Genomic DNA, 22766 nt, shown 5'->3' with positions numbered 1-22766 from the left:
AAAGGAAGGACCACCTCTGTTCACCATATTTGGCAAACTTTCCCTAATATGGTAACGTCTACTTCTAAATATGGCAGCCGGGGACGCCCTCTCGTCGATTCTTGTATCACTGCGCGCGATCTTTCCGAGGTGGATTTCGGGATATCGGAGCCGCGTGAAAACTATTCGCCACTGGGGGACGGTGAACCGGGTGACTGGCGATTTTCCTGCGAAGGAATTTCTGCCGATCTTCCCACGGGAAACGCTGCCGCGATAGAGCGGACTACTTTTCCGCGGCGTGCCCGGCCGGCGGTGGGGGTAAGAGCCGCGCAGGAACGCACAGAGGCATCGCGTTAGCACGTAGGTCAAGTTACGATACTCGGCGCGCATTCAGTTCGCGGGGAGCGCTCGTGCAGTGCGCGTTGTTGTCCCGTGTTCCTCTAGATGGTTGATCACGTGGGAACCATTGCGCCGACTATTCGCGATTCCGTGGCGGAGAAGGGCCGAGGGAAAGGGAATAAATGTGCGCGGGTCCGTAATGGACAACCCTAGCGGCGGAAGAGACAGTCGGTACGCGAGCCTTGGCTACAGCATGGGGATGATAGGCAGCGACGCTGGCTCGGAAATGTACGGCCGACCGTCCACCTCCCAGCTAACAACTTCTCAAATAAGCCGCGGTGGCGCCACCATGATGGCCGCAGCGGCGGCTGCGGGCGCGCCGAACGCCGGCGTTGGATCCGTGCAAAGGGGCATCAAGAGGACCACGTCGGACGTATGTTACGATGACAGCAACGCGCGGCAAGCGCTATCGCAGCAGCAGGGCATGTCGATGTCCGCGGACTGTGTGCCGGACAATCTCGACGAGTCGTTCACGAGCCTGGGCCAGCCGAAAAAGTCACCCCCGTCGAACGGCAAGAAGACCAAGGGACGGGTGAAGATTAAAATGGAGTACATCGACAACAAGCTGCGGAGGTACACCACATTCTCCAAGAGGAAAACCGGGATCATGAAGAAGGTTCGTATCCGCGGCCCTACCCTCGCTTCCATTTCCACCGTACACTGCAATTAACCTGCCGCTGCGCCCGTCGCGTCGCCGCGGACCATCGATCGTCGCGATCGATTACCGAATCGTGCGATCGCAACGGTGTCCCCCTCGCGGCGAGCCGCCGCAGCGCGTTCGAATTTCACATGGAGCTTCGCCGAAAAGCCGGTTCTCAAATTGTGTCACTTACTCGCTGTACTGCAAGCGAAATATCCGCCTCCATGTAAATTCTTCTTAAAAGCTCGCACGATTCAGCGAGCGTACAAAAATTCGTTATCCACCCGCCGATGGTATTTCTCTGGAACGAATTCATTTGACGAAGAAGACTGCTCGCCTGCTTAATGAAGTGCGAAGTTTGCTAACTTAAGGTCGAACGGTCAAAGTGGCGTGGCAAAATTAGATATCTCTGTCAAACACGCCGAGGTGATTGGAAACTTATTCCTTTATCATTTCTTAAAGTTGCGCACACGCGGCGCGCGGCCGTGGCGCGAAATTCAAATTGGGAAACCGCGCAGCAGGTTGAAATTCGCGGAAAATAGTCGCTCGCACATTTCGATCAATCGTGATGTAGAGCAGTTTGAATAACTTTTCACTCATCATCCCCGTGCATAGATGCATTGTAACGACGAATTAAATATTAGGCTAGAATTAGCGGAATTTCGTACATATTTTTACACTAACCGGATAGAAGAAGAAAGAAACGCGTGGTCAATGACTTTGGCGAGCGCGCGATTTACGGCTGACAACTGTGCCATCGCTGACGCGAATTTCGTTAGTAACCTGTCCGTGTATTTTGGATGAAAATACACCGGGCAAAACCGTCGCCACTGGGTGCCACGTCTTTTGTCACCGGAAATCGGTTGCGACCACGCTGGCACAGTAGATTTTGGCAATCGTTACATGACTCGTTCCGCGGGTCCACTGAAAACGTTCGTACCTCTTCAGCTCTGATTATAACGTTTCATTTACCATTAGTTTTCGCCAATGCTCGACCAATGCACGAATGCGAAATATGCGCGATCGAATTTCACAGCACGAAATTCTGTTAGTTGGTAGTTTTGGGAAAACTTTAGCTAACAGGATTCTGCCTCGTGGATAGTAATTATATTTATTTTTATCTATGTTTCATGCTCTTCAATGAGAAAAGCACAGCTTAATATCGTCGAATGTTCCTTTTTTTCTCCAGAGCGAAGTACCCGTAGTAGTGTAATAATGAGATCTGAAATAGTTTGGTATTGCTTTACGTTGGAGCTTTCATTATTAACGGTGATCTCGCCTCGCAGTTGCTTATTTTACCCAAACGCCGTCGCATCTAAATCCGTAGAAGAACCTAAAGCAAATTGCATCTTTCATACGAATTTAGAAAACCAAAGATAGATTGTTCCCCTTTTCTGAAGACGGGGCCTCTATACTTAGCCATGTTTTGACACGAAACTGACATAATTGCTGTACAACGGTATCAGAGAGAGGGAAATTTAAGTTGAATTCGCTCTTTTCGTGTGAATTAACAATGCGCGTTAAAAAAATACCTCGGCTGCGTTGTTTAAATTCTTTTCAACGCCGCTGGTGAATCTTCAACGTGCATTGAAATACGATTACGACATAGGGAGAGAGTTTAATTATTCTAAAGAAAATTTCTGATAATCAAGGATCCTCTAAGCAGTCTTAAATTATATAGAAATTGCAAATGGTAATTTGCAATTCATTTTCCGTAATTTTTCTATGCAATTGTTTGAGATCGTTTGTTATCGCAGGATTTGCATTCGTGGCTCGTAAACTGCGAACAGTTCGTTTGCAGAACACTTTCTTTCACGTTAAATATGCACCAGTGTTCCGATCTAACAAGATAAAGGCAAGGAGAGTTCATAACGTTCCAGTATGTTCATCCATTTTCATGCCACGGATGCGTTGTTCCCTCAACCAGCGTGGTTTTTGTTAACAAGTTCAACTACTTAGGCCGTAATTAGAAGTACAATGTATTTTCATACAAACGCTGGTTTTCGCCGCAAAAAGGTTGGATCCCATCCGTAGCGCACCCAAGAAGCGCTTCAGGGAACCTCGATAATCGTTGTGTCATTAAAGGCATGATCTCCGGAGGAAAAATGCCGGCGCAGTTTTTCCTTCGCTCGTTTCGAATCAATTATTTATAAAAATCGCGCTTTAATCGTCGCGCAGGCGGCGAGGATTTGCATAAACGCGCTCCACAAAGATTTCTGAATACATCAAGCGTTCAAGGTACGTACGTGTTGCACGTTTAGCGGCCTAGCAGGTATTGCTTTCGTTCTTCAAGGATCTGAGTGTGAATATATTCTTCAAATTACGATTGCTTTTTTCGAGGGAAGCTGTCTAAATGCATCTGTAATGCGAAGGTCTTCGTATTGGTTTAACAGTGTAAGGTTCAATTATTGAGGTTTAATACAAGCGGCCTGTGAGGGTGTTAGAAATTTGCGCAAAATATCTGAAACCTACGAAATTCGCCGAGGCGAATAGTTAGATGCAAATCGTTAAGGAATTCCAAGGGTTTCTTAACCTGCTTTTCTTGAGAGAGATACTCCAAAATTTAGAGTGCAATAATGATGGGGGCTTGATTTAGTACAAGTACAAGTCTGGTGAAGATAAATCAAAAGATGATGGGGTCTGGGTTATTGGTGATAAGGGTTAAGGGTGATTGGAAATGAAGCGATGCGTTATCGTGCAAATTGAAGCAGCTTCCTCCTTCCTAAAATTGAGGACTTGTAGAATTCTGTAAAAAACGATACTTGTGCATATTTGCTATCTTTACTCATGTATCAGCATAAACAGGGAGACACTTTCATTACAGCTTCTCTATACCCTAACTACTACCCCTATACTTCAGTCTCTCCAAAACCAGACTACCCTTTGAATTAAAAAGTCCTCGAACCCACGTCGCCCAGAAAAACGAGACTCTACACTGATGTTTCACCCCCAACCACCCCGAAATACCATAAAACTATTATACCACAAAACGATCTCACCGCATTCTACTTCAGACCAATCTGGGTGAAGCAGCTCCCAAGTAAGAGTGCTCGAAAGCCACCGAGACGATCTGCATAGGGAGTGAAAAAGGGTACACCGAAGGCATCCCTAATTAATCGTTATCTCTGTTTGCAGGCGTACGAGTTGTCGACGCTGACAGGTACGCAGGTGATGCTGCTGGTGGCCAGCGAGACCGGGCACGTGTACACGTTCGCGACGCGGAAGCTGCAGCCGATGATAACGAGCGAGGCCGGCAAGGCCCTGATCCAGACCTGCCTGAACAGCCCGGACCCGCCTACCTCCGGCTCGTCCGGCGACCAGAGGATGTCCGCGACCGGGTTCGAGGAGACCGAACTGACCTACAACATAGCCGACGACGAGCAGAAAGTAAGGCAACTGGTGTATGGCTCGCCTCACGGTGGCTCGCTCCACGGCGGGTATCCTGGTGGCGGTCCGACCGGAGGGCCTCCTGGCCATCCGCAACCACCGCCCCCGCCACCACCGCCGGGTTCGCAGCACGCGCCACCCTCGCACGCGCAGCACGCGCACCTGATCGCGCATGCGCACGCGGCCTCGCCGAGCTCGCACCTGGTACCATGCTCCAGCCCGGGCCCGATGCTCGCCGCTGGCCCGTATCAGCAGTCCTGCCCCTCGCCCCTGCCGCCCCACCACGCCGCCTACCATCCTCACATGTCGCACTCGCATCCCCAACGGTAGTACCACCCCACTCGAACGAGCACTCGCTTGCCCCCCGGCTCATCGCGCGTCTACGAGGAGCCACCGGCCACGCGCCCCGCCGCCTGGTGGCTGCCCTCTCGATTCCCGTGACTCTGCCCCGAGGAGGGATCGTATCTTTCGTTTGGCGCGGTCCACGCTTTCAGTGGCGGGAGCTTTCGAGAAACGCGAGAGATCCGCTTCGAGCGACTTGAACCTTCTCAAGCTGGGTACCGCTGAGGTCGCTCTGCTCTAGGGACGCCAGAAGTCGGGACCAAGGCGGACGGGTTATGCCGCATCGCGTCCCCACTTCTAGCAACCCCTGTTCCGCTCCAACTCGCCTCGCGGAAATACTCGCGGGTAATACTTTCTACGCTTTCTAGAAGATACGAGCGCGAGAACGGGAGAAACTCGTCCACGCCACTGAGAGCGTTGATAGATGTCTAGAAGGGTGTTGGAGCGATCGAGCATCGTCGTGTCGACAGGTTGGTAAGGGGTACTCGCGATTAGCTGTTTAGCGTGGGTGGAAGAAGTGTGAGAAGGGTGCAGGAGTAGCAGGGGTTGGAGACAGTGTACTCGAGCGTTCGGAGTCAAGTGTCTGGGAATACAGTACGTAGGGTCTTAGGGGGATTGCACTCGGTGCAAGGTTGAGTGGTCGGTGAGGGTTGTTCAGCTATCGCATGTCTATGAAGCAAGGCTCCCTTCGTTGCAGCCGAGGGAAGTGGCCGTCATCGACCAGCTGAACTTGCATCGCATGAAGCATATTAAGGGTCGAGCTTATGAAACCTTTTAGTAAGTATCGAAGAGCACACTTGGCAACTGACGCCTGAGGAATGTCACTTTACGCGTGCCCCAAGTGGCTCGCTATACTTCTTTCAGCCACTGTAGGTCCGTCGCAATTGTCGAGTACTGGTTATCCGCTGTCAGGATCGTTTCCAGGATCACGGTAGAGGTCCTACAGAGATTATAAATGCCTCTAGACGCATCTTCCTCTCGAGCTCCACTTGGTCGTTTCAGCAACGCGAGGGTTCGAAGTAGAATCAGTCAGGAGCGTCAGACCACAAGACGGTTCTAGGCTCGCGAGAACGTTCTTCGTGCTTCCGTTTCCTGGCTTTCTTAGCGTATTCACGGCCATTTGGCTGTCGAAGGCCTCCAGTTCCGTCCATGACGCGTCGCCAGACGCGCTTTAGAGTTGCGTCCGTAGCGGTGGTTGGATCGAAACGACAGCAGCCGATTAAAAGGAATTATAATTCCTCGGTGCCTCGTTATCGGGAACGTGTCGTTCGGTGGACGTTAAATCGCGCGTCGCGCAAGCTGAATAAAGAATCAGCGCCGACGGAGGAAGTTCCGGGGGCGACATCCGACTTTCTTTTCCGGACGCCGGGTATCGAAATTCTCGATGAGGCGCACCGCATCCGGTGCCGATGAAAGTACGGTTATTTTCTTTTCGTGCGCGCAGCTTGGAGGGCGATTCCGTGCGCCGCGCCGCCTCCAATCAGCATGCAGATTAGCGTGCGCATTAGCGCTTAATTTTAGGATCGCTCTCGAAACTGAATTAAGCATTATCGACTTCTTCCGCAGACACTCTTGCAACCGGTGGCTAGTATTTATTACACTTCGCGAACGTCTCCGGGACCAACAGCTACCGGCGAACTTATCGTGGCCCAAGATACTCGGGACACCAGTGCTCTCTTTATTCTAGTATTTATTCAAATCGAGATTCGTATTATTTATAGCACATGTAGCGTTCTGGAGTTTGTGAGATAAGAAAGGAATATTAACTGATACTATTAAACACACTCGTATATGATATTTAGAAGGCGCAGAGTGAAAGTAACGCGCGCGGTATCGGATTCGTTGGAGCGATTTCCCTTAAATTAATCGCCGGGCACAGTTGTCGATACAGTTGCACGGCGGTCGGGACGATGATTCGTCACGAGTGGGTCGTTGAAAAAGAGTCCGAGCAATTAACTCCTCTTTCAGTGGTACTGCCCGTGAAGGCTCTACGGACACCTGTCATCCTTAGGACGGGGTCGACGGTGCTTAACATAGCAGGTTTCGGTACTTAACGCGCGAAGAAAGCCATTCGTGTCCCACAATTGCGCGCTGCGGATAGACGGGGCAGGCTCTCAGGGAAAAGGGTCTCTCGGTAATTCTTGGTGATCGGTAATCGATCGGCGACGGCTGATGGGAACTGTTCGCAAGGGGAAACGTATTGCCTGCCTCGTCTCCAACGTACAAATCTAGTCCAGTCGACGCGCACTGTAACGCGATACGAGATTCACCGTCCGTGGTTCTGATCTAGGATTTTTCTATCGGGCTGGATCGTTGGCTCTTAACGATCTCGGGCTTCGCCGGGAAACCATTACCGAAACGGAGTTCATCTTCCTTTCCACGCGAGGATGTACATAGAATTATAGAAAGAAAATTGCCAGATGCGATCGGCGATGTTCTTCAGAGCTCGATGTTCAATTTTGGCGTTTCGAAAGGGGTGCGCGATTTGTGTAGGGTATGATAAATTCGGCTAGTTCCTGGCTAGTCCTTGTCGCGCTCAGCTTGAGAGGTTCGAGGTGTCGATTGATTTCGAAATGACGAGGCCAAGGGAATATGCGATCCGAGGGGAAGGAGGAACGGGGAAATTCGAGAGAGACGAATCGATGGCTGGATCTACGCGTTAATCCGAGTCCAAAGACTTTTCCTACGGTACTGTAGGAGTCACGGGGTGGCGTGCCCGTTCGAGTTGTGCTTCTTTACGAGATAAGACGTTTAACGGAGGACTAGCGTCGATGGGAGTAACATTCATTGGACGGATAAAGGAAAAGTGAGACAGAGAGGTTTAGGGTAGCAGGTCGCGCGACGAATTTACTCGATCAGACGTGTAGATTCGTAATCGCGTGTGTCCTCCCCCCGTCTTCGTGCTCGCTCGAATCGTATTTATAATACCTTACGGCGACGGAATCTTTCTTCTTATTTATTTATAGACCCTGTAAATACGTTGTAAAAGTTGATCGATCGACGCTGAGCAACGACAATTGAGGGGAGCCGAGGCGAACCAAGTCTGCGAACAGCTATTCTAGGAAAAATATATCCACGGAAGTCTCCGCGTAACGATACAAAGCATTCAGGTGTCGCCTACACCGATCCCCGCTTAACAAATCCTCCTAGAGGCTTGCTTAAAATAGTCGAAGGATCACGCACCCGGAGGTATCGAAAACCTCGACAGCCGCATCGTACCGCATCAGCGAGGTGCCCAGTAAAAATAACAAAATGCTCAGTGACTCACGAAATTTGCTCGCGCAACGTTACCCCGCCTCCATGGGACAGTATCTCTCGCGATTAATTATTACTTCGAATTCATCCGCACAGATCTGTGCGACGCGTAGATGAATATTATAAAAAAAAATCGTTAAAACACCCCACGAATCGTCGCGGACGATGATCCTCCGATTACTTTGAGCGGTGTACCAATTCTCGAAGCGAGCAGGTAGCAAGTCCACTCGGCGATCGAGTAACTGCCGAGCGACTGGTGACTTGGTTGGCTTCGTTTCCATGCCGCTCCGCTGTGTTTTATATTGTAACAATCGTACCTAGCTCGCGGGATCCGCCAGGCTAGAATCAAGGAAGGATCGATGCATCCGTGCGCACTCTCCCTTCCCACCCTTCCCCCCCACCCTTAAATCAACAGAGATCCTTACCGGAGGCGTCCTCTTTTTGTTTAAAAAAGAAAGAAAAGAATACTCATGTCGTTCAGGTGGAGGCGTGTTCCGCCTTTCCCCGAGACGAGAGGAAAAAAAACCACGCCGAAGAGACGAGAAATCGTTGAATACGTGGGTGCGAGTCCGAGCCAGTAGACCCGGCGGTGCACGCTTGGCATTGTTGCGCATTGAATTTATACATATATATTTATATATATATATATATATATATACGTTGTTGTGCATCGTACATTGTGTCCGTAATGTGTTTTTGTACTGAAAGTGGCATGTGTAGTATTTGTTTGTTTGTTTTTCTTCTTCTTCTCCCCTGTTTTTTTTTTTTTTTACAATTATTTTCTCTATTTTCGTAGATTAAGTAGCTAGTATTTAAAACACCCTTAATTTAATTCCCAGAATCACCACCGACCTCCCGTCCTCCCTCACACCATCCCCCGTCGTTAGCGTCCCGCACCCTTCTCCTCCTCCCACCCTCCGAGCAGAGGAGCACACCCGACTCGTCCCGTTCGCATTATGCATGCTTACGCGCGCGCGCGTGTGTATGTGCCGTGTGTTGTTTTTCTCTTTGTATCGCTTGATCATTAAACAGACAAAAAACAAAATATGAACAGGTATATGCGTGGGCAGATAGACGTGTTTAATGTGGACGCGTGGAAAGATGGGACGAGCATTACGCGCGACAGCACTTGGGAGACAGTGTCTTCGATTGGAAATATATACGATGCGTAGAATTTGTCTCCCTCCCCCCTCTCCGCCCCACCGCCCCCCACCCACCCCTAACACCCACGCCCGTCGACGCACAAAGTACAAATAATATATTAATCTTACGATTTATAACCCTGAGGAACGGTGACCACGAATTGTACGGTAACCACCGATGTATCACATGTGTAAATAGTGTACTGTAAAATACTGTGATAATATTTATATTACACACACGCACACCGTACGATATTATCATTCTCGAAATGGGCCGCGGGTCCCGCACGATCGCGTGTCCGCGGTGAGCCGGCAGTGGCGTTCGGCACCAGGCGACAGTTTCTTACGAGCAGGTAGGTATGGGACACCCACCTGTTGCGCCAGCGAGAGCAACGCGAGAGCCCCTGTTTTTCACGATACCTTCGCCCTCCGTGCGTGCTGTGGCTACACCCCCGCGACGATAGGAACGTAGGAACTTGAGGGGAGGTTCCGGTCTAAAAATCGATTTTTTTTTATTTCATTTATCGAATGTTCAACCTTTATGAATACGCGTTTAAAAGGATTTGTTGAAATTCGTGAAATTCCTGAAGTTATAGGCATTTGAGTAGCGCAAATGCATGGGCAACAACCGGCCACTCGGCGCCCGCGTAAAACTTTAAACGCGTTTTTCTCGAAACAGAGTTCTCAAAACGGTGGGACCTGTAGCTCCAAAAGTTATTATCCGATTCGACTGAAACTTTTTTTATTTTGAAGAATATACTTCTGGCTAGGAGGGATACAAAAAAATACAATAAATTGAAAATTCATAATTTTCTAAGCCGTTGAAAGGATGAAAACTATAGGGAAAAAGTGATTTCAAACTTCGTGTCGTTGTTTTCTAAAAAAATGTCATTTTTGTAATTTGTTCTGGTTTCCTCCCTAGCCAGAAGTATATTCTTCAAAATAAGAAAAGTTTCAGTCGATTCGGATAATAACTATTGGAGATGCACGTCCCACCGATTTGGATCAATCTTTTGACGCCTTGACTTTAACCACTCCCCGGTGCCGTCTGCAATGATTAATTATAAAACAAAAAATATATTTCTATAACATAAGACATCCTTAATACAATGCAAGAAGTCCCATTAAATTATATATAGTAGTTTTCCTTTAATTAATTCCTAAAGATCACCTATTTTTTGAGTCTCTAGACCGGAAGGTCCCTTTAAGGAAGGAAGCAGCGGATAGTTGAGCGCGAGGATTCCGATCGGGTCGCGTCGAGGGGGCTCGTCGGTTTGAATGAGATCTGCACCCCCTAGGGCGTTGGTGGAGATATTTGTTAAGTAGCAGAAATTAATCTATGGGAGCTTGAAACTCGAAACGAGTGCTTGTGTCGCTTCGACGGAGAATAAAGGGGTGAGCTGCCATGGGGTCCAAATGGGTCGAGGAGATGAGGCTTGCTCGACGTTTGTTAACGGGCCATCGGTTAAGTAGCTCGGTAGTTAGCGTTGCGACGAAAGTGGTTTCGAGGAATTTCTCCGTTTCATTGAGTTTTAACGGTTAATTCGTAGGAGCTAGGTTTAATCAAATTTGTTACTTCGCATGACTGGAGAACTGTTTCGTTGTTGTATGTGTAAATAATGTAGATGGACGAGTAGTGTCGTTGGAGACCGAGATGGAAATAATAACTAACATGTCAGAGTTTCTACTTATTACATATGCTAGAAAGTTCTTTCCGCCCAGGAGCTCGAGGTAAAGTCCCACCCTTACAATTGGCGAGGCCAACAGAAGCGTGGATATGACATAGTTCCGATAGCGCGACAGTTATTCCTCGGTGCGCTGTAAAACATTAAATAATAATTAACGCTACCGTCACCGTTGTAAACAGAAGCGTTCCGCTAAACATTCCACTTAGCCAATCATCTGTTCAGCATGATTTACAAGGTAGGTCTGTCTCCGGATCGTCGCGCGATGTTTTATGCCTGCTTATGATCTCGGAGAACCAGCTCGAGCACCCCAATAGAGCACTAATTCAATCGTACATCGGTCCAACTCTATCAGACCTGGGTGCACAGCGTTTAAAAGTTCTCAGGCGACCGAACAGGATATCTTAATACAGAATTTGCACCGTTACACCCTCTGATTCACGCGCCCCCGAGTGTCAGGCAGAGCCACCCCGAAGGTAAAGTTTCAGAGGACGCTGCTGCCGATCTATCCGAGAACACTACACTTCCAAGTGATTATCGACGGCTAAGTAGAAGAAGAGGACGAAGAGCAAGGTTCGAGCGACTAGTACCAGGACCCTCGCGTTTCCAGATCGCAAGCCAGCACCCCGTCAAGCCGCGGAGGGCGGTTCGAAGCCCTCCTCGTTTTTTCGCCCGTCCGCCGACGGTTTCGCGCTGCTTACAGCGAGGAGGGGTTCGAAGCCATGATTTACGATCTAACGACTTAACGATTATGATGCATTTCGCCAAGGAGGCACCCCGGTGGATCGGGCACGAGTGGAGACTAGGAGGCAGCGACGCGCAAGAAGACCCGGGGCAGGGCGAAAGAGAGAAGGGCAGAAGGCAGGTGGGGGAGGGCTGAAAGGGAAGGGAAAGAGAAAGATGGCGGGGAGATGGAGATGGAAGGCAGGGAAGGAGGGAGAAAGATAGAGAAAAGGAGCGAGAAGGTATGGAAGGTGGAAGCAGAATACCATATACGGTCACCTTTGTCAAAGCCTGGTTGTCGCCATATACAGGCAATGTTCGCGATGGCAGATACTTATATAGAGTCCAACTTAAGAATCAGGAATGCCGGTTTTTGTCGCGCCTTCTATACACACCCGTGGTAATGGGGGGTACAAATGCGACTCGGAAGTGATTGCCGACAACGCCTGGCCGCTGGCTTTCGCAGCCCTCCGCGCTTTCAGACATCCTTTGCGGACCGCCGGTGGTCCCGATCAGAAGTCAAGCTTCCGACGTGGACAGCCTGCGTTTCCCTCTTCTCTCACCACCGTGGGCGCACTTCGGAATATCAATTCCGGTTCCAGCGCCGCGGAGTCTTCGGCAATCGATACCTCGCGACCACTTTCCGATTCCCGGATCTTAGCGGCAGCATTTCCTACACCGTGTACTCCGACGTCGCTTCCGAAGCTCGTCTAGCGCGGCGAATCCCGAAGGAAAGAAGCGTCCAGTGTGCCCACGCGAGCGGTGGCCCCCCGCGGTAGGTCCCGTCGATCGCGGCTAGGCGACTCGTGAACGAGGCACGAATCCGCGGCTCCTGGAATGCGTCCGCTGCGATCCGTCGCTAGGAGTGCTTCCTAATCTCCGTGGGTAGCAAACGGTGGCCGGCTAGTTGCTTTCTCTCGAATGCAAAGGCCGATCGCCGGGCTGGCCCGCGACATGTGCGCGCCGCGAGTCCCTAACGAGGGGAGTCGAAGTGCATGTGTAAGCGCATAGGTTGCCCGGCCGCGGGCTGGTGGCCTGTTGGAAAAAAAGTGGCGGCCGGCCGGGCCGGGGGAGAGAAAGTCACCCGGGGAAACCGTAGTCCTGCGTAAATTTGTGAGAATCTGCCGTGGAAGCGCGGTGCCCGAGCTGAGGCCGCGCGGATGGCCATATAAGGCGCGCGAACAAGCTCGCGCATCTCTCCCTGCTAGGTTGGTAGGTAGGTAAGCCGGGCTTCTTGGTTGTTTCGTTGCCGGCTCGGTCGCTCCCTAGGACTCGTTGATTGATTGGCCGCGCGGCGGTTTGATTGGCTGGCCGATATTATTGCCCGGGCGTTATCTACGATTTACAGGTCGCGTTCTATCATCCGGCTCGTTCCCGGCCCGCCACTCGTTAAGGGGCCGGAATTTACGGCCCGTTACAGTTCTGGCGCACACCGCTGTTTATACATCACCGCTGACGCTGTTGCTCGATCGCGATCGACAGCCTGGATCCTCGATCGCTTTCAGCCGAGGTCAGACCGGCCCGTCGCTCGAAATGGAGCTGCCCCGGTCGAAAAGCTAGAGCGACTCCGCGGGCGAGGAGCCTCGCCGGGATGATTCATAAATATCGTATCGAGCGAAACTTAACATACGCGGGGCGAGATTGAAATCTGATTCATACCAGCTTTTGTATGCTTCATCGAGCGCCGCAGTACGGTTCGTTGCGTATGCTTAAGGAGCCGGGGAAGTCGGCGATTGTATATGGTAGCGCGAGGAATTATCGCGGTTTTTTTTCATTCGGCCGACGTTTCAACGCGCGAAGAAGCGTCGGCTGGTAATTATTAAGAAATTCCCGGAACCCTGGCGCGTAAATGGAAGACACTTTCAAATCGCAAATATGGTGGTGTTTTTGTACTTTGTGCGTCCATCGCGCAACGGAGTGTGTTATGCTTTCGTCGATCCGTATTCACGACCCACGTACTAGCCAGCGACAATTCTGTATCGTTTCAGGAAGACGGCGCGTCACCCAGGTCGGACACTTGCGCCAACGAGAGCGACGGGGACACCAGCGACGGCGACTCTCCCGTCTCCAAGGATCTCCCGAAAAATCACTCCGGTGAGTCTGTCGGAGAGAGTGGCCGAGACTCCGTCGTGCACGCGCGGAGACTAGAAAACCGGGTCTATTCCATAGCGAGATTGCCCAACGCCGAGTAGCCCTCGATCGCTCGGGGTGTCTTCCAGCGGGCACCTACCGAAAGTCCCGAGCATCCGTTGTTGCTGGCGGTATCCACTCCTGCGGCTCGGTAGCGCCGAAACGATAATGGTAATCGCGGCCGCGCGCGAGCCACGATTAACGAATTTGCTCGTGGGCGTGCCGCGCGAGTCGCGGGATCGCGGACCGGTAAAAGCCGGCGTGGAAAATCGTTAGAGCGTAAGGCAGCCGAGGCGAGCGTGTGCAATCCAATCAGTCAGGTAGGTCGGCAGACAGAGAGGAGCGTAGAAACGGGAGAATGGTATCAGAGAGGTAAACGCATGATGCGGTACGGGGAGGGAGAGAGAGAGAGAGGGAGGGAGAGAGAGAGAGAGGCCAGATGGGCCGAGGAGGGAGAAGATAAAGGAAAGAGGACACTTAAAATGCGAAAAGTGTGCGAGCGATGACGAGGTTATCCGTGTAGGGGAGTACATAAGGAGTTGTACGGGCCGCGATGACCAAACTAAGACAGCGACGCGATGCCTAACTGGGAAGTAAGATCCGGTCGAAAGCCGCGCTCCGATGCAGGTGTACACATAAATATCGATGCTAATATATGGAGTGGATGCCATCCGACTTACCGATCGCCAGCATGACGTACGGTTCTTTTTTTTCTCTCTCTTTTTTTCGCCCTTCCATTGTTCCCCGCGGCAAACTGTCCCCGGCGGAATTTCGATAACCGCCGACACCGACGACGCGACGCTCCAACCCCGACGCGATCCTACCCCTCGGTCTGCGTTTCCGTTGCTCCAGTTCGTCCTACGTGGATTTTGCTTCTCATGCTTCTGTGTTTATTGACGGGGGAAGTAATTAATATAGATATTTATTCCCTCGTGCGTGCCACGTTTATTTTCTGCTCGACGGTGTATTCGAAAAATTTGAGCACGTATCAGCTAGATGGCCGGTGGAAACAGTGGTCGAGTAAAGCAGCGATGAAGAAATTCAATTGTAAATCTGTGTTGGAAATAACAAATTCACCCGATAACTATTAACTATTTAATATTGCAGTCTGTGGAGAGTATTAAGCCGGGATCCACCTAGAATCCAAGCTGTGTTTTGAAAGAATTAGCTGCGATACATTCTTATGGAACCGTTTCCACCAAAAGCTAAGCTAAAACATAGCATAGCTTAGCTCCCAGATGGATTCCCGGCTTCAGGTTTCCACATTTGGTCCACTACGGCCTAAAGATTGCTCGTCACTGCAGTAAAGGAATGTTTGAATTTGACGAGGATTTATTAATTTAAGCGTCGCGCGAAATTTATTGCAGAAATGAAAGTGACGAAACAACCTAATAGGGACCTCACGGCGACCATGATTAGTTGCTAGAGGGGACATTCCACGCGAAGTCGGACACTTTTTGGAGTAACATTTCGGATGTGGCTGAAATTTGAATATGTTGTAGTCTTTAGGGATATATAAACATATCTCGAAGGATTTTTGACAATTTTGAAAAATGTCGATTTTACAGCTGCTCGAAGGTAAGTGCTAACTTTTTTTCAATAAATTATAACCATGGAAGTAGTAAACGGATGGAGATGAGGTTTACTGCGATTTGTAGAAAAGACATTGAAGTTTTGAGAAAAAAATGAAGGGGAAGGTTTAGAACTATATTCTGTTTTTTCCAGATTTTTAAAATCGCGCCCGTTGTTATAGAACTGCATTTGTTTAAAATAATTGCACAAAAATGGTTAAAGAACATTGTTTCTGAAACTGGAATATTTTTTTCTTAAAACTTCAATATCTTTTCTACAAATCGCCGTAAACCTCGTCTCCGTCCGTTTACTACTTCCACAGTTATAATTTATTGAAAGAAAAAAATATCCTTCGAGATATGTTTATATATCCCTAAAGACTACGACATATTCAAATTTCAGCCACATCCGAAACGTTACTCCAAAAAGTGTCCGATTTCGCGTGGGATAACCCAGAGACGTTGCGGGAAATCCAGGAATCATATATCTCCTAATTCTAATCATTCCTAATTCCCCTGTAAGAAGAAAAATATCGACGTAAGCGAACCACACCCCCTCGTCATCGCCATTAACACAATCTTCGAATTGATACCGCGCGTTTATCTACCGCAGCCTGAAGTAGCCCCTAATTGTCCGCAGGTATAATGTACCAGATGCCACAGACAGTCATTTACTCGCCAAGCCCAGGGGTTCTACTCGGTATCGGGCAGAACGGCCAGCCGGTGCAAATCTCTCAAGAAGGAGGTGAGAAACCACGAATCCCCTAAGTCCTGTTGCACCCCGATCCCTCCGACGCGACGCTAATTCGCTGGAAACGGGAGCGACCGTACGGTAGATACCGATGGTCGCGCGGTTCGCACGAATTCTTCCACGGCCGGGTGCTCCCTGTCCCTCCTGTTCCCCAAGTAGAGGTTTTCTGGCATTGTTTCGCAGGCACGGTAGCCCCGGTGAACTCCGCGCAGGGTAACCAGCCGTTCATCACGATACCGCTGAACGTGGCGATGAGCGCCGCCGGTCTGTCGCTGCCGGTCACGTCCAGGATGAATCTGTCGCCGTCGCCGCGATCCCCGACCACGTCGACGACGACGATGGCCACGGCGACGTCCGTCTGCGACCTACCATCGGACCTGAGCAAGGAGCGCGACTGATCGGCCGCGGGACGGCCGTCGTTCCTCGGCCAAGGAGCCAAGGCGAGACGGCCCCTCGTCGACGCAATGGTAACGGACAATCGAGCGATTCCTTCCGCCGATGGTAGTATTCTCGGCTCGCTGAAGAAGGCACGTCAGCCCGTGAACCGCCGCGCACAAGCGTGCCGACCCTCCCGAGGCGACACCCGTCTTTCCATCGGTATATGGGGAGCCTGTTGTTACAATAACCGTTGACGCTCGCTGCTGCAATATCCGCGCGACTTTAGCCGAGAGGGTGGGTCGCCAATCCTTTGCACTTGGTGGCCGCAGCAGTGGTCCAAGGGAAGCTGAAGTCTGCGAGGGCGACGGGAAAGCACTGAGGACCTTGCAGCAAGAGCGGTGCACCTACAATTATTACCATTTTTTAGTTATGGAGTGTAATATAAAAATTCTGCATATTAATATTAATATTCTTATCACAGAATATTCTTTCGCCAATAATAGAAATAAGAACGTAGCGTTCTCTTTTTAATGTTAAGTCGAAGCAATAATTTTTATAAACAGTTTTTTTCTAATTTACTCCAAGTTGGTGAAGATAGAGCTGCACTCCTTTTGCTGGAAGGTCCTCCTTGCATCCTGTAAATTTGGGGGTTGCTTGGACACGTCGGTGACATGGAAGAATGCGAGCTTTCAACTTTCTTTCAGCTGCTGTTACACGGCCCCGTTGTGTGCCGCTGGTTGGAAATGTTTCAGGAGCGCTTGGCGTTTTGTTGTGGTAGTTCTGGTTTGCAGGGTCGAAGGGAGTGGTGAGTAGGTTTAGAAGGAAGTTGAGGCGCAAGTTCGGTGACAAGCTCCACCGAGTGCAAAGGCGCGAAATTAGGCGTGATGTTGATTGAATTGAAAATTAAGAGACTGCGTACGGTGCATGTATAGGGGTACAGGGTGGTGCGAAGAGGGTTGCAGGCTTGGAGGGTGTTTGCACAGTAGTCACTGAACTGGGAGAAAGATTGTTAGGCGAAATGAGTGAAGGAATTCAGTTGGGAAGAGTTAGAATGAAGCGTGCTGCTTTGGCAAGTGGAAGATGCCTGTCGAGGACAGACAAGGAGTTTTTGGAAGACTGCGCAATTTACCTGACACGAAACCGCGAATCGGTGGTGGGAATTGGGGAAAGGTGCGCTTAGGACGCCTGTTGCGGACATCGAAGTAAGAATATGGGGAGGTAATTATATTATTTGTTCACAGCGTGCGACGAACAAAAGGAAGCAAGTCCTTGGCACTAGGAAAATCGACAGTGGTTTCTAACTTTCGACCTAGATCGACTAAGCATTTGTTCCTCAGTTTAGACTATACACCCCCTAGATCTTAAGTTCTCCTTCTCGCCACCCTGCGAATCCGCCAGCGTGTGTACTATTCGCTGAAGCTGGGGGTTCGTTACCACCGTTTAATCGACATTTGTGCAATGCTAGTCGAACATTTCTCCAGCGAAGCGTTCCACAAAGTACCTCGTGGTTCCCCGTCGTTCGTGAAAATTGTCAGCAAGATCGTTTGTAAAAGGAATGGATAGCTCGCGACGAGTGAGAGCCGTCTAGAGTGTCTATAGATTGGCGCGACGAATGGGGCGCGTACGTGTACACGCTCGGACCAGAAATTTCTAATCATCCTTGGGCGAATTAAGCCGGGAATCCGCCTGAAAGCTAAGCTAAGCTACGCTATGCCTGGCTGTGCTATGAAACGTAAGAAACTTAGCACGGATTAGCTTAACTTTTGGTGGAGACGGTTCCATAAGGATTTATTGAAGTCACTTTTTTAAAACTTAGCATAGCTTAGCTCAGCTTCCAGGCGGATTCCCGGCTTTAGAGAACGCGGAGTCCAACCTAACGCGATTGAAATGCAAAATTTGATTATAGGTCTCGTAATTTAAGCATTTCTTCTATTCTTCTTTTCTAAGTACCCGAGATCGACGGTCTTAAGAACGACTTCTTGGTCGTGCAAGGTGCTTTTTGGAGAAACCGTAGCCGGCGCCATTCTTATTTTATTTCAATAGCTACAGAACTTTGTACCGTTATTATTCATTCGGCCAATTGGAATATATTGATTCTCTTCTGGAGGCAACGATCTCCTCGCGAGGATACGCGCATTTCGAGCCACGAATCGCTCGGGCTCTTTGAGATTTAGCCTGTTTAAACGGCAGAAGGTGTTTCGAGGTCAACGTTCGATCAATTGAACGGCGCGCTCGATTGGCCAGTGATAATGTCGCCAATTTTAATTGATCGTTTAAGTGATGTTAATCGTTGAGCGGAGAATAGCGATAAGCACGCGTGCTTATCGGCCACGTTGATTTAACAGTATTTCTTAACTACACAGTATAGCCCCTGTTTCACACGATATGGAAATAAATAATCAGCTTGTGATAGATAAAACGCAGGGTACCTTGTGCCCTCTCTTCTTTCTTCCTTCGACAGCTTATAACCGCGAACATTATTTTACACACAGATAGTACTATCGATAGGCACACGGGGCGTCGGTCAAACTTTGCCCAGATGGAGATCGCTGGTGAATACATCAGGCGTTTGTAAAAATATCGTCACGATTCGATGTTCCATTTCACCCGCTATCGTGCCTCGGGGATCGTAAACGTTTCTTTTATAATCGAATCTTTCGAACAAACTTTGATATCGCTCGAACGATATTTTATTGGCTGTTTCGCAATAAAGGGGAAAGTAAATGGGTGATGTTATTGAGTGGTGACAATATCCTTGCACGATGTATTCTGGGGGGTGTCCGCTTCAGGGCTCTACCTTGTGTGACGGCTGGACAAACTTACTTTTTCAGGAATTAAAAAAAAGGAACCAAATATCGCGCGTATCATTTTGCACGTTTGCAGCTTCATTCTATCACCATTTAAGACTATAGAAACAATTTGTAAGTAAAAACATCCACTTAGAGCGGAATAGGAGCATCCGGAAAGATATTGTTCTCTTCCCGATGCTCCTATTCCGCTATAAAGGGATATCTTTACTTACAAATGTTTTTTTACAGGCTTACAAGGTAGTAGAATAAAGCTAAAGATGCGTAATATTTGTTTCTTCTTTTAATTCCCGAGAAATAGAGTTTTCTCACAGTAGAAACACCCTTTAATTAAAGGGTGAACGCGAAGGAGCAGCTCGCGTAGGATAGGGAGGCGTGGTGAAGCGAGGGTGTAGTCTCTTTAAGCGTCTAATTTCTTTTCGTCCATTTGTGTCTTATCTGTATCGTTTAACAGTGCCTTCGTAAATTTTTAAGGAGGGTGTGAGGGGGTCCGAGAGCGTTTCTCCTTATCGTAATCGTAAGTTCCGTCTATCCGCCAGTCGACGGGAAAGCGTGATTACATAAAAGTACAGCCGCGCGGGTGTCTTTAGCCTTTTCTACGAGGTGGTGCTAGTCACGAGATTGCATCTAGTCACTGATGGTGTGCAATGGGGATATGGACGTATTTTACTCGCCGATACGCTGCTCGGGATAATTTCAGAGCCGCCTGGCTTCGGAGCAGCTTCCATTGTCTTGGAAGACGCAGAGTAGTTGGCGGCGGACTTGGCGGAATTAGCGACAGTACGATCCGTGGCGTCGTGTAAATTGTAAACGGTTCCGTGCGCTGGGATCCTTACACGCCGATCGATACGAAGCGTATAGGCGACCGTCTCGTATCGTGCATTTATCGTGGATGTGTTGGAGATTGCAAACTTCCATACCGAGTCATTTCTCAATTCTGTACAGTGACCTAGTCCAGCCAATTGACGCGAGTCGTGCGATCATTTTTCCTATCCTTCCTCTGCGGTCAGAACGAGCACTTCAGATCGAAGGGACAGTCCCGGGTTGGGGGTAAATTGTTTCGCGCAAACCCTCCTTTTTCAAAAGAATCCATCTCCTTAACCCCCGACGCAAAAAGCAGCATGTGTCTTCTTAATTTCGTTTGCTAACATTTCACGGCAGTCCCCGACGCATTCTGGAATATTATAAGGATTTGGAGTAAAGATTATAAAATACCTGAGTTGCGATCGTAGTTTATTAAAATACGAGATCAGAAAAACTGAATATCCGTGGGGACTATGCTACCTACAACGGAGAAATAAATAATATGATATAGGTAACAAGTTATTTCGTACTTGCAAAGGTGCAAATCTTTGCCGCAATGACTTTTCTATCACGAGACAAAAGTCTCAGCAGCAACTAAATGTAAATAATGAAAATAGTCGCGAGAGATGAAATTTTGTCTCGTGAGAGTCTAACTTCAAGAAACCAAGGACAAAATATTTAAAAAGTAATAAAACAATGAGATAATTGCCTCGCGAGATTAAAGCCTCTTGTGAGGCAGGATATTTTTGTCGCATCGCGGATTTGCACCTTCAAGGTATTCGTAACTTACTTCTTCAGTTAATAAACCATTCTTTTTGCGCCGAGGGTTTTCTTTAAATTTTAATTTATAATAGTGTATAAAGCGCTTGCTTAAGGAACCACTTTGATTAAGTTACACCAGCCTCTTTTGGGGGTTTCTTGTGTATTTTCAAGACACCTGTGCAGCTCCTAAAACATAACTGTTGCATGAATATGGCGAGATCGGGATTCGATTAAAGGGTTCGGCATTATTTGCACGAGCGCGACTGCAGAGCCAAAGAAAGATGTAATGGAGCGAGGCGAATTTCGAGTTTCTAATTGCTCTTTCGTTGCCTACGTTGCGGCAGGTGTCCTTTGTATATTTTTACGGATTAGGAGAATTACGGGGGTAGACGATAACGATGTTATTAATTAGCGTGCTGGGGAGCGATTAGCCTCGCGAGGCGTGAGCGATGATCGATGCCTTACGGGCCCTACGATACCTTCGGAACGTCGACTTTGCGTACCTAAGTGCTGAGAGATACACGAGCTTGAGCTTCGTTAACACCGAGCAAGGGAATCGAAATGGTTTCGCGTACCCGTAGAAGGGAAATCGAAATTCTCGACCAGCTTTCAACCCACCGGCAGGGTTAAATGGCGTTCTATTTTATATACGATATATGTATGCATATGTAACTTGTATAGTATGTGCAGCGAGGGTTGTTTGAATTCCTCTTGGATTTTATAATTTTAATACGAATAAAAGTGCTCGAAGGAACGACGACTCTGGGATTTTACTGCGAACCGCTCGCTACGGGAATACTAATATCGGGGCGATTTTACTTTCGATTAAGTCGAAACGGGCGAGGTATGAAATGGCCGAAGGGTTGAAAATTAATGTGAAATAAATTTTGAAATGATCACTGTGTAATGCTCGGAGTGATTTAATTAGTCGCGCGAACATCCAGCGACGGGAAACGCGATTCACTGTTCTGTTTGTGGCAATGGGTCATCTTTATTATTGTAATGATTTGTACTCTTTAATAAGTTTACTTGCAGTGCTGCTCAGAATGGTTGTTTCTATTTAGGACTTTTCGTACGTGGAGACAAGAGTTGGTGGGATATGTGGGAGTTGTTAATCAGCTGGGCTAACTTTGGTGATTGATAGTAAAAGTTTTATCATACCGCAGTAATTAAATATTCGGCGCAAGCAGGATTGAAACTGGTGGAAGCATTTGTGTATACCTGAAATTACATATGGTATGCTGTAGTTGGTAATGTAATAGAGAAACAGGTGGTTGTAAAAGAGATGAAGGTCAAGTTACTCGTTGTGATATTACTCGGTAAATCTCAAACTATTTTAGTAAAAGAATATAACAGAATTTCGAATCATAATATCAGGCATTAAAATCTCTTTTCGATCGCTTCGCCTTTGAAGAATCAGCCGGAGATTTGCAACAGGAATTATTAATAATTGGGGCGAAAATCGAACGAGGCATTTGCAGCAGTGAGAAAGATATTTAAACGACCCTCGGGCACAGCGAGAAGCACATTTTTTATTACTTCTTTATTGTAATACTACAGCATGGAGGGTGTTTGTAATCGAATGTTGTAACGAATGAAACTATGTAAAACATATCGTTGTTTTCTACGCTAACTTTACGTATATTAATGTACCGATCATGTGCCGTTATTAAAATTGTTATGAAATATGCGTTGGATACGACGAAATACAATTATTCGAATTACAATTTGTCCATACTGCACTTAATCTCGAATACGCTCTCCTAGAAAGTAAAACAGAACAAAGTTACATATTAACCATTTCACGAAATCGGTATACATAACCCTTTCGTGCAAAAGCAATCTCGTTTGCTATTAATTTATTTTATCCCCGCAACGTAAATTTGCTAGGCATTAAATTCTACTGTTACTACGAAGAGAGTACTGTTTCTTTATTGTGTTATTCTAAAACTTGCTCCGTTATTTTGTTCAGAGCCCTCATTGGCGTTAAAAGTGGAGTAGGGATAAGAGA

At 48.3% G+C, this 22766-nt stretch overlaps 1 protein-coding gene across 3 annotated transcripts; it reads left to right on the top strand.

Moving 5' to 3' along the window:
• The first annotated feature begins 329 nt into the window (after positions 1-329).
• On the top strand, positions 330-22443 carry Bs (serum response factor blistered). 3 transcript variants are annotated; one of them, XM_076814483.1, is made up of 5 exons: positions 344-994; positions 4154-4405; positions 13541-13646; positions 15894-15998; positions 16188-22443. In XM_076814483.1, the coding sequence occupies exons 1-5, from the start codon at positions 518-520 to the stop codon at positions 16400-16402; spliced, it is 1155 nt and encodes a 384-aa protein (XP_076670598.1). In that variant the 5' UTR covers positions 344-517; the 3' UTR covers positions 16403-22443. The 3 variants fall into 3 exon arrangements, with proteins under 3 accessions (XP_076670599.1, XP_076670600.1, XP_076670598.1); XM_076814485.1 differs by having other exon boundaries at positions 343-994; positions 15894-16337; XM_076814484.1 differs by lacking the exons at positions 13541-13646; positions 15894-15998; positions 16188-22443 and having other exon boundaries at positions 330-994; positions 4154-9387.
• Positions 22444-22766: the final 323 nt, after the last annotated feature.

This window comes from Andrena cerasifolii, chromosome 6, assembly GCF_050908995.1.
Source record: "Andrena cerasifolii isolate SP2316 chromosome 6, iyAndCera1_principal, whole genome shotgun sequence".
Classification (NCBI taxonomy): Eukaryota; Metazoa; Arthropoda; class Insecta; order Hymenoptera; family Andrenidae; genus Andrena; species Andrena cerasifolii.
Note: the sequence above shows the minus strand (reverse complement) of the source record. Positions and strands in the feature narration are given on the sequence as shown.